The sequence below is a fragment of the Lampetra fluviatilis genome, chromosome 50 (assembly GCF_964198595.1).
Source record: "Lampetra fluviatilis chromosome 50, kcLamFluv1.1, whole genome shotgun sequence".
Classification (NCBI taxonomy): Eukaryota; Metazoa; Chordata; class Hyperoartia; order Petromyzontiformes; family Petromyzontidae; genus Lampetra; species Lampetra fluviatilis.
The window spans coordinates 1187582-1199249 of record NC_136324.1 but is presented as its reverse complement, the minus strand read 5'-3'; the positions used below and the strand labels follow the sequence as shown (position 1 = coordinate 1199249).

The window sequence follows — 11668 nt, the reverse complement described above, 5'->3', positions numbered from 1 at the left end:
GGTTTCCCCTTCACAATTAGTGGACGTCCTTGATCGCGTGTAAGCGAGACGTTTATTCCCTCGCCTGGTATGCAGGAGGTTGTGGGTTCGATCCCGACCTTGATGCCTGCTGTAAATTTGGAGTTTGTATGTTTTTCCCGTAGATTTTTCTCCAGGACCTCCCGGTATTTCCCTCCACATTTAGAATAAACGCCACGCGTTTAGAGTATTCGGCTGCTTGAAATGTCCACGTGATAAGCCACTTCGTTGAGCTATCATTTGTAATAGCCAGGTCGCCGCTTCTGAAAAAGACCTACATAGCTCAGTGGGCCTTACCTGGTAAAATAAACAATAGTTAAACGTTTGTATAGTTACACGTCCTTTGTGCGTTATCAACAGCGTGCATTTTGGAAGCAATGATGAGCTAGCGAGTGGGGGGGGGGGGCGAAAAGAAGGGGGGATGGAGGTAAGACCAGTCCAGACATCACTCGCCACTTGGTGCAGTGCCGGATTCATCTCGTGCGGTGCCAGGAGCATTACTAACACCAGCTTTCGTGCCCGTCCGAGGACGGGTGGAGATTGCAGTCAATCTGAAATATTCAACAGAAAAATTGTTCAGCTCATGATTATTAACGAGGGGGGGGTGGTGCCCCATGTGGAGTGACGTCACCCGCTAATGGTTATTGTGGAGGGGTGCGGCATGTGGAGTGACGTCACCCGCTAATCGTTATTGTGGAGGGGTGCGGCATGTGGAGTGACGTCACCCGCTAATCGTTATTGTGGAGGGGTGCGGCATGTGGAGTGACGTCACCCGCTAATGGTTATTGTGGAGGGGTGCGGCATGTGGAGTGACGTCACCCGCTAATCGTTATTGTGGAGGGGTGCGGCATGTGGAGTGACGTCACCCGCTAATCGTTATTGTGGAGGGGTGCGGCATGTGGAGTGACGTCACCATACCATGATTATTAATGAGGGGAGGGGTGCGGCATGTGCAGTGCGCGACCTTCTTGTGCGTTAGTGTGAATTTCCACGCGGGCATGAATATTAATGGTGGGGGGGGGGGGGGCTCATGTGGAGTGACGTCACGCGCAGGACGGAGAGACATTTCTGGGTGTAGTCGGTAATAAGCCAAGAATGTGTCCCGCGCATGACGTCACTCCACATGCCGCACCCCTCATTAATAATCATGAGCGGGTGACGTCAAACCACATGGGGCACCCCCTCATTAATAATCATGAGCGAGTCACTATTGTCGATTGCATATTTCAGATTAACTGCATTGTCCACCCGTGCTTGGACGGGCTATAGGCGAGTTTGTTATACTGGTAGGAACCTCCTGGTTACACCAGCCCACAGGGGATTATTGTGTCCGTCCGTCCGTCGTGCAGGGAGGGGCTGGGTGGGGAGGGACGGGCTGGGTGGGGAGGGTGGAGGTGGGAGGGGAGGGGCTGGTCACCCCGTGGTGCCCTTATAAAACTCAACGTTTAACCTACTCACGCCGGCTTGTGCCCGCCCTCACAGTCGGGCATATTTGCGGAATACATCACGCCGCCGTTGACCCTGGCCATTGACCGAGCAACCCAACGTTCCTACCAGCTCCCTCCACAGGAATGTGTTAAAGGGGCCCTAAATAAAAATAACACAAATATTAAAACACAAATTTTTCACTTGCATAGTAAAGTAATTGTGTTTTTTTCATTTGGCATACAGCCATATAATATGACAAATCGCTGACCTTAAACACCCAGTCGTTCATCAAAGTTGAAGGCGGTATAGTACTATAATAATAGAGCAAGTGCATAATCACTGAACCGGAATTGATAGCTTGAAAGCATTTAGCGCGGGGCCCTTGAAAGTGCTGGGGCCGTAGCGACTATATAGTAGCTACTACACGTGTTGTAGCTGCTGCACGTGTTGTAGCTGCTGCACGTGGTGTAGCTGCTGCACGTGGTGTAGCTGCTGCACGTTGTGTAGCTGCTGCACGTGGTGTAGCTGCTGCACGTGTTGTAGCTGCTGCACGTGGTGTAGCTGCTGCACGTGTTGTAGCTGCTGCACGTGTTGTAGCTGCTGCACGTGGTGTAGCTGCTGCACGTGTTGTAGCTGCTGCACGTGTTGTAGCTGCTGCACGTGGTGTAGCTGCTGCACGTTGTGTAGCTGCTGCACGTGTTGTAGCTGCTGCACGTGGTGTAGCTGCTGCACGTGTTGTAGCTGCTGCACGTGTTGTAGCTGCTGCACGTGGTGTAGCTGCTGCACGTGGTGTAGCTGCTGCACGTGTTGTAGCTGCTGCACGTGGTGTAGCTGCTGCACGTTGTGTAGCTGCTGCACGTGGTGTAGCTGCTGCACGTGGTGTAGCTGCTGCACGTGGTGTAGCTGCTGCACGTGGTGTAGCTGCTGCACGTGTTGTAGCTGCTGCACGTGTTGTAGCTGCTGCACGTGGTGTAGCTGCTGCACGTGTTGTAGCTGCTGCACGTGGTGTAGCTGCTGCACGTGGTGTAGCTGCTGCACGTGGTGTAGCTGCTGCACGTGGTGTAGCTGCTGCACGTGGTGTAGCTGCTGCACGTGGTGTAGCTGCTGCACGTGGTGTAGCTGCTGCACGTGGTGTAGCTGCTGCACGTGGTGTAGCTGCTGCACGTGGTGTAGCTGCTGCACGTGTTGTAGCTGCTGCACGTGGTGTAGCTGCTGCACGTGTTGTAGCTGCTGCACGTGGTGTAGCTGCTGCACGTGTTGTAGCTGCTGCACGTGTTGTAGCTGCTGCACGTGGTGTAGCTGCTGCACGTGGTGTAGCTGCTGCACGTGTTGTAGCTGCTACACGTGTAGCTACTACACGTGTAGCTACTTGTGCTACGAGGCTAATCCAGCACTGCCTTGGTGGGGTTGCCACGTTCATCTTGACAGCGATGATGCGAAAATAACCGCGGCGTCACCGCTCCACCCCAAGACGTAAAACACAATTGACATCTCCGTGTAAACACCTACATTCAATATTTTTTTTTGTAAACACTTGTTAAGCAACTCGGCCCTACACAGTCAACTTTAGGTGGCGGTTCCACCCTGTTTACGAGGGCGACGGGGTTCACAAAGTGTCCCCAGACATGGCGACATTGACGGTAAACCGGTGGCTTTAAAAGGCACGCATTCAAATCGCGTGTGTTGACAGCCATCGACAACAAGAGGCGGAACACTCCCTTGTTTGAAACAATCCACGTCAGCGTCGGCCGGGTGGCTTGACAAGTTCCGTTGAGATCCTGAGTTTAAACCCAGGAAACTACCCGGGATTTAAACTTAAATATGAAAAAATACAAACCCATTTCAAACTCAAATATTTAAAACCAGCAGTCCAAGCCCAGGTAGAACCATGGCAAACGGACACAAGTTTGCGATATTTACAAGGCACAGATCATCGCATGCACGAAGATGGTAAAACACGGCAGAGGTTATTACCGTCGCAAGGGTAAAGAGGGCAATGAAAGAGATGAGAGCAAGAAACGGCACTCGGAATGTCCAAACAGAGCAACGGAGATGCTTCAAGACACCCGGGTGAACAATAAGCAACATGACGACACAGAGTTGTAACAGCAGCAGTGGGAAAAAAAACAAGTACAGTAGCCCCTATTGATGGGCATGAAATGACAATGACTCCATTTCGCAAGGGAAAAGCGGCAGGCCTTCATCCATGACTGATGATGGCGACTTTATCTGATTGCAACCGTCTCCTAAAACACGTGTTTTTTAATCGAGGGACTACTTTCAGTCTTCATGCCTTCAACTTGACTGGTTACGGCCGGGCGTTGGTGTGATCTGTGTGAACTTACCCAGCCTGACAATGCTATGGCTCCCTCCTCTGACAACGCAGAGCACTACACAGCAACTTCAAACCCGAGGAAAGACGCACACGTGTATGACAAGCACAACTCCACTCTGTAAAGAACAGTCTCCATTCCAGGATTTACCGAATACGAGAGCGTGCTGCAAACGCCGGCCCGGATCTACGTAGTGGTGGAATGGCGCGGAATGCAAATTCACATTTAAAATATATTCTAATTTCAAAGGTTCAAACAAGGATTTATTGGCTTTAAAGTAGTACAAATATGACTTACAGTTACGTAAGAAAATATATTTATGCAAATTACATTTTCTCGAAATATGAACATTAACACAAGCATTTAAATGTAAATATCGTGAATATAAATGTTCTTGGACCAGCCAACCATGATTAAGTAAAACAAGAGATACTTAAACATTCAAGCCAAGCGTGCTTTTTTCAAAACCGCATAGATTACAATTTGTAATTTATGTAAAACACGCAAATGTACAGTACCATATTTAAAACTATTCAAAGCAAATCGTGATTTAAAAAGTTATACAAATCTTGCAGTTGCAATTTTGTGATGCAGTGGTTTTGTGCGCTGCGCTCCAAACCTGGTGACCAGAAATTTGATTGCTGGCCGTGGGTCAAGTGAGTAGCGAGTGATATCCTAACCACTGGTCCCAGGCATTCCCCCTTCAAACAATCTCCTTCATCCACCCAGCAGGGGACGGTTTTCATCCAGCAGTGGATTGACACAGTCAGTTAACGTTCTTTTCTAGTTACTTAAGTTATTTTCTTTTTAATACCATCCAAAGTGTGTTACATTTTAATCGTCAAGCGCAGCTGTGGCAATTACAAAATAACTGAAATATGGTAAATGCCATTTTTTTAATTCCAAGACGTTAATTAAATTGACATGACATTTGCCAAGTTTTAAAGACTGTTGTTACGTGCCTCCGATAAATTGTCATTATTTTCTTCTTGCATTTGGCAATATGTTCAGGAGATAAATGCCAATGTTGAGATCTGCCAGCAGTGAGAGGGCTTCAGGAGAGAGTTTGTGTCGTGTTGCTGCTCCTCCTACATTGGAGGAGTGCAGACGACAGTGGGTTGACTAAATGGTCCACAGTTTGGGTTGCGTGGCCACAGCCGCAATGCTGTGGCTTGTCTTTAATCTTCCATTCACGAAGGAGTTGTGTCCATCGGCCAGTTGACGTTCTGATGCGGTCAATTCGTAATAAAGAAAAATAATTACGAACACTTAGAACAACAATACTGGATTCAGGCTAAGCTTGAAATGAAAATACAATGGTTCATAAAATCCTGACAAAAATGTACAATGCCGCCAAATTGTTAAATTAAAAGGGCTGGATCTTGCAAAGACACCGGAACATTGGCCCCAAGCGAGTGATTTTCACTCAGAGGTACATGCGCGTAGACCGTGTATGCTGGTGCCGCAGCCCAAATTTGCCAGATTTGGGAGAGAAAAAAACCTCACAAGTTACCTAATTTGGTGAAGTCACTTAGCAACATCGCTCCGTCCCTTTTAAACTACCGCAGACGCCACAATTCTGCGGAATAGATTGCGCTCGCGTGAGCGCTGCGCTCCAAGGAAGGCGCCGATGCCGAGCACGCCAACAACCTGATTTGGCTTGGAAGGCACAAGCGTGAGCGCACAAGCTAGCCGTGCACCCAGTGCCGTGTCACTCTTGAAAAACCACACAAGCATACACATCACCGTGTGTCGTTCTGCGGCATGAAACAGGTACGTCACAGTCGGTCCGCAGGTGGCGTAAAGTGTGGGTACTCTCGCCCCCACTGAGAAGTCTGGCCAGAGCGATAGATCAGCCCAAACTACCTTCCAGACGGCTCTTCAGAGCTCCCTCAAGCGGAGGCCTTTGAGCCAGCAGTGGCCTCAGCAAGACACTGCAGGGCTGCGCCTTCACCTTTCACTGGACGTGTGTATGTATACACACACGTGTGTGAGAACACACGTGTTGTATACACGCCTAGGAATGCACCGCATGCTCAATGCACCTGCGGCGGGGGGGTTAAGCTTTGCGTTCCAAATCGTGGCTCTCCACTGCACCGTCGCCCGGGCCGTCCGTCCACGTTTGGCCACAACCGGCGCACGCTGGCGACCCGCGGCAGGCCGCCAATCCGCCGTCCTGACACCGAGCACAGCAGCCACGGCCATCACCGCCACCGCCACCACCACCGCAACCATCACCGCCACCACCGCCACCACCGCCACCGCGACCACCGCTCGCCAGGAGACGAGCGTCCAACTCCTGGTCAGGCGAGCGCTGTCCACTAAAGAACAACCCTTCTGGGGCAAATCCACGGGCGGCCCCCCTGCGGGGAGAATCCGAGAGCGAGGGGAGGGGGCGCGTCCCGGCGCTGCGACCGGCCGCTCCGGCCTCCAGGATCCCGCAGTCGCCCCTGAAGAGCGGCGACTCCTCCCCCCGTCGCGGCACCACCGTGCCCCGCCGCCCGTCTCCGCTCGGCATCCTCTTGAACGTGTAAGAGCCCGTGCGGAACCAGGAGCGGTTCACCAGCGGGCTGAGCAGCGACTCCACCACGCCCTGCATGGAGCCATCCTGCCCGGGCGTCCTCCGCCGTTCGGGAGAGTTCAAGGCCCCCGCGGACCACGCGTGCCGTCTCTCTCCGGCGACGCTCGCTCCTGGGCGGGGGCGGTCGGCGGCGGGGTGGTCGGAGTGCAGCGAATCAACGGAGCAGGAGGAGGAGGGGGGCGGGGTGCAGCGGTTCCGGTAAAAGATGGCCGACCGCGTGGGCTCGTGCGGCCCCGGGCTCAGGCTCTGCGACGACTTCAACAGCCGCCTCCGCATTTCGCTCGTCACGGGCCACGCGGCCGCCTTCTCGGTTCGGTAGAACGTCGACGCGGAGTCGAACGACAGGTTGAGCCCGGGGCCGCTGGCGGACAGCGAGCGCTTCAGCGGCTCGGCGGCTGCGGCGGCGTCGCGACCCCGGGTCCGGCCGTCGGCGAGCTTGGGCGCGGACGGCGAGTCGGGAGACGTCGAGAGGCAGAGGAGGCTCTCCGCCGAGCTTTGCGAGGACGTCGACATTCCGCCCGTCGACAGGTTGGAGGACGAGCCCGGCCCGTAGGAGGGGAAGTTCAGCCTCAGCGACGCCGGCCTGGACAACGGCACGCGGCTCCTGGCCGCCCGGCTCGCGGGGGTGTCCGCGCTCGCCGGGGGACGGCCCCCGATGCCGTTGGCGCGAAACACGTCGTCGTCGTCGTCGCCGCCGTCGCCGTACTCCACGTTGCCGTTGCGGTCGTTGCCGACGACGCGCCGACGCCCGCTCTTCTCGGGGCTGTCGCCGCTGTTAGGGTTGTCGAGGCTCCGGCCGCGAGCGCCGTCATCGCCGTCGTCGCCGCCGACCGGGGAGGCGTCGAGCCGCGAGCCGCCGGCGTTCGGCCACCGGTTGACGCCGAGGTGGCAGAGCATGTCGGGGAAGAGGGCCTGCGCCGTGCGGCTGAAGCTGAGCGCCCGCAGGCACTCAGACAGCAGCTGGGAGTCGTCGTCGCCACGGCCGTCGTCGTGAAGGTCCGCGGGCACTCCGTCGCACAACGAGTCGCGCTGGCGCAAGGACGAGGAGGCGTCTAGCGCGGTCACGGGGGACACGGAGAAGACGGCGTGCCGGTGGCGTCAGCGGGAGCGTGCCACTTACAATTAATTCACGTCGTTCGGAACATCTGACGAGAGGCGGGCTTACCGAATGTCACAAAGGTCCACCCCCGTGTAGCCTGTAGCAGACTGTTGGGGCAAGCGCTGTTAGCGAGCAGCGGCCGTGAAGGCCGGCACCACGCCCGGCCGCCTTTGTTTCCTCAGTGGCGATTTTTAACTGCAAACTGCACCAAGTACCCATTTGAGGCCGAGTCGACCTAGGAGAGGCCCAGGACCAGTTCAAATAATCGTTGAGTGGGAATCGAACTTGCTTCGCCGGGTTCGTAGTGGCACGCTAACCGCTGCACTACCGCTCCCCACTGAATGACACACACACACGTATACATTTAACACTTCATTATAACTCATTGAAATGCAATGTCCAGATCTGATGTTTTCAAGGCCCGTGCATTACAAGACATACGCCGTCAACGCCCAGACTACGAACCCTGCAGAAACAACAAGGCCCAATTCAGGCGTTAGGTGAATGTTTTATTTTGTCCCTTTTTTGTGTCCCTTACCAATGACGGCGCAAATAGCCACGGCCGTGTGTTTGCATTGTTTTCATCAAGATGTGAAACTGTCCCTTCAGTTGGTGCCATGGTGGTGAGATGTGAACTACCTCGCCTGGTATACAGGAGGTCGTGGTTCGATCCCAACCCTGACGCCTGCTGTCTATTTGGAATTTTCATTTCTCTCTCTCTCCCCGTGGTGGCGTGGACTTTCCTCCGGGTCCTCCTCCGTTTTTTCCCTCCACATTTAGAATCAACATCATGCGTTTAGAGAATTTGACTGCAATAAATTTCCACATGACGATAAGCCACTTAGTTGAGCTATCATTTGTGGCCAGTTCGCTTCTGAAAAAGAGCTGTCTAGTTCAGCGTGGCCTTCCCTGATAGTAGTGGATAGAAGTGTAGAGGGAGCAAGCTTGCTCAAGAGAGCCCCTCTGAAAGGTATATGGCCGACTCTGTTCTATAGTTGAAAATTTCTAATTACTCGCGCGCTCCCCAAACCTGATGAGTCGGAATTGTCGGTGTCCGTTTGGCTCGGCTCGGGCAAAGGACCGAAGATCGTCGTCACGTCCTCTCCGAACAGCTCCTGGCAGTGGCAGATCAGGAACTCCACCAGCTCCACCACCTGGCAACACGGCACACGGAACACGCTCGGTGGCGGCGGCGGCGACGGCGGCGAGTAAAAACCGAAGGCACGAAACCGAAAAGTAGTCCCTCGTTTTTGTGTGAAGCCACTTGACAAGTAGCTCCTCAACACAACGTGGAGCCACAGCCTCCGTAAGGCCTACGAAGACAAGCAGCACGATCTTGAATTCCACTCGTCTGGAGGGAACACGGGGGGAGCCAACGCGACGATGCGAGCACGCGGAGAGAGCTGTCGATGTTGTCGTCGACGTCGTTCCTAGTCGCCGCCGCCGTCGTCATCGTCGTTACCTGCAGCGTGTCGCTGCGCTGCTGCTGCTGCTCCCCCCCACAGCTCGGCCACAGCAGGCTGGGCGCGACACACCGCGCCAGGTTCGCCGCCGTCATGTGGTTGTGCTGCGCCAGCGCCGCGACGTGGTGCAGCACGCAGAGCAGCGCACGCAGCAAGAGGTGGTGGCACGGCGGCACGCGGCGCAGCAGCCTGCGCCGGGGGCGGTGAGGGGGGAGGGGGGGGCAGGGAGGGAGGGGGGTTGAACTCACTCCGGGTTGGTTTGCACGACAACGGTGGCGAATACTTCGCGGAAGAAAGCGATGAATGAAAAGGTTAATCTCAACTAATCGATCGTGGTACTACGGTCCCACGTGAGCACATCCCCACCCCTCCACCCCCCTCCTCCACCGCCACCAACCCCCGAATCGGACAGTGTACAGGCCACATTTCAGCTCAACGTGAGCTAAAATAAAACTAAACGTAGCCAACCGTGGTAATTGGAGGAATAAAAGGTCAACGATTAAGGATACTACATCTGTAACAAAACTAAACTCTGAGGGGCTCCAAAACCCTCGAAACTAAACTAATTTTCATTTTTCAAGGTAAGGCCCAATGAGCGATATGGCTCTTTTTCAGAAGCACCCTGGCAACAACCGATAGCTCAACGAAGTGGCTTATCACGTGGATATTTATAGCAGCGAAATACTCTGAACGCGATGTTGATTCTAAATGTGGAGGGGAAAACCAGAGGACCCAGAGAAAAAACAACGCGGCCACAGGGAGAACGTGCAAACTCCAAATATACAGCAGGTGTCAGGGTCGGGATCAAACCCACGACCTCCTGCATACCAGGCGAGGGAGTTAACATCTGGCCACAGCGGCACCCCATTTCAGCCCTGCATTGCCTGCTCACGGCGACGCTGGCGGAAGCTCTAGACAGCCGCTCTGGAGCGTAACTTGGCCTACTCTTCCACGCTGGCCAGACGTCTTGGAAGAGGTGGGAGTACCCACACTTTGCCCCACCGCACGTGACCTGCTGATAGACCGACTGCGGGGGGGGCGGCGGCGGCGGCGGGCCGGGTTAAGAGACATTTGTGTCGCGTGGCGTCGTGAAAAACGGTGTCGCGGCAACCCCGGCAGGGCAAACCGAATAATGGGTCGGCAAAACGTAGCAAATGATCTGGAGTAGAAAAAAAATAATGGTATTTAATCTGTTCATGTTTTGTTTATAAAATTTATTGCGAGCCAGCAGATCGCAGCGATAGCAAACTGCCATTTCCGTAAACACGCCTTCAGATGTTGCTAGGAAATCATTTCGTAGGTCTCGGCACGTTGAGCCAATGCTTGGTCAATAAAACGACGACCGCTTTGTGGGTATACAGCAGCGGGTATTGCATATGGAGAGAGACTGGCCCTTGCCACAGTTACGTGGAATTTGTATTACTGCCTCAGAACAGATGTTGGAGATATACGCTGAACATTGCTCATTTACGAGTGTAAACACTTTGACATTGACACTTTTAATAATGGATTTAGGGGATAGACCAATTTAATTCCACTTTATCCGAATTACATTCCAATTACGCTCATCGGCATTACGTCATGAGATGCAACACATCCATTTGGAACGACTGCGGACAATGGTGCATCGCCCTGTGTCAAAGAACAACCTGAAAAAAGCCATAACGCAGAACTGCTTCTGAGGTTAATTCCTTTGCCTCGTCCACACTCGGGGCACTGCACTTTCACAAATATGGCCCATTATGGAGATATGTCACATGGCAGTTAAACCAAACATTGTAGATTACCTGATGGATGTTTTTATTGTACGGTCATTGACCAGAATAAACACGTCCTTCGAGACCCAAACACCGCACCTCCTGGCTTTGACATTGCTCCTCGAACACTCTGGTGGCGTAACCATCAACCCCCATCAGAACAGGCCGATGCGCCCTTCTTCATGAATGGAAAATGAAAGACAAACAATAGCAGTGGGAATGTGGCCAAGCAACCCAAACTACGAACCATGTTGTAAACCCACTGCAGTCTGCGCTCCTTCAACGGAAGAATAGCAAAACTACAGGAACTCTCTCCTGAAGCCCCCTCATCGTGGCCAGCAAACCTGGACATTGGCATTTAGCTCCTAAACATATCGCCATCATCCGTAATAAATTGTGACCAGGCAAAGTCCATCACCCCGATACACTTAAAAACCTGGTTAAACGACAGGCGGCTTCACGGATTAGAACCCGGGTTTCAGCAGTTTCATCCTCAGTGCTCTAAACCCCTGAGCCACTTGGCCAGGGTTGTAATTATTTACCTTTGTACGCTCTGCAGTCTCTCCTGGGGGTGCTCCTCTGAAATGCCCTCGAGCCAGCCGTGGTACAGCTCCGAGCAGAGGAGACTCCCGGGCACATTGCGCAGGAAGTCCTGCGGCGGTCGCGCACACGACACACGACACACGTCACACGACACACGACACACGACACACGACACACGACACGGGGAACCAGCGTCGAGTCAACACAGGGATGGACGTTCCACCACGGACAGCATCTTCCTGTAGGAGGCAGTGGAGCAGGTACCTCGCGATTAATGCGCAGGTTTTGAGTGGCGTCATCGCCTCCTATGCGTGGCTTTTCTCCAGGCACTCGCACAAGCAAAAATGAATGAATAAAAACTTGGTTCAAACATCCGAAGCATAATCCTCCTGCAACATTATCTTAACCCTGAGTGTTATTAATTGTTTGCAATTTGTGGCCTTTCA

At 53.5% G+C, this 11668-nt stretch overlaps 1 protein-coding gene across 1 annotated transcript in view; it reads right to left on the bottom strand.

Moving 5' to 3' along the window:
• Positions 1–2906: 2906 nt before the first annotated feature.
• Positions 2907–11668, bottom strand: part of LOC144948605 (uncharacterized) — a 44108-nt gene continuing 35346 nt past the window's right edge. The window contains exons 12-15 of the mRNA XM_078878195.1: positions 11222–11331; positions 8922–9111; positions 8490–8613; positions 2907–7412 (exon numbers count right to left, since the gene is read on the bottom strand). Of these exons, the coding sequence (XP_078734321.1) occupies positions 5839–7412; positions 8490–8613; positions 8922–9111; positions 11222–11331 (1998 nt within the window). The 3' untranslated portion in view covers positions 2907–5838. The remainder of the gene's footprint in view (positions 7413–8489; positions 8614–8921; positions 9112–11221; positions 11332–11668) is intronic.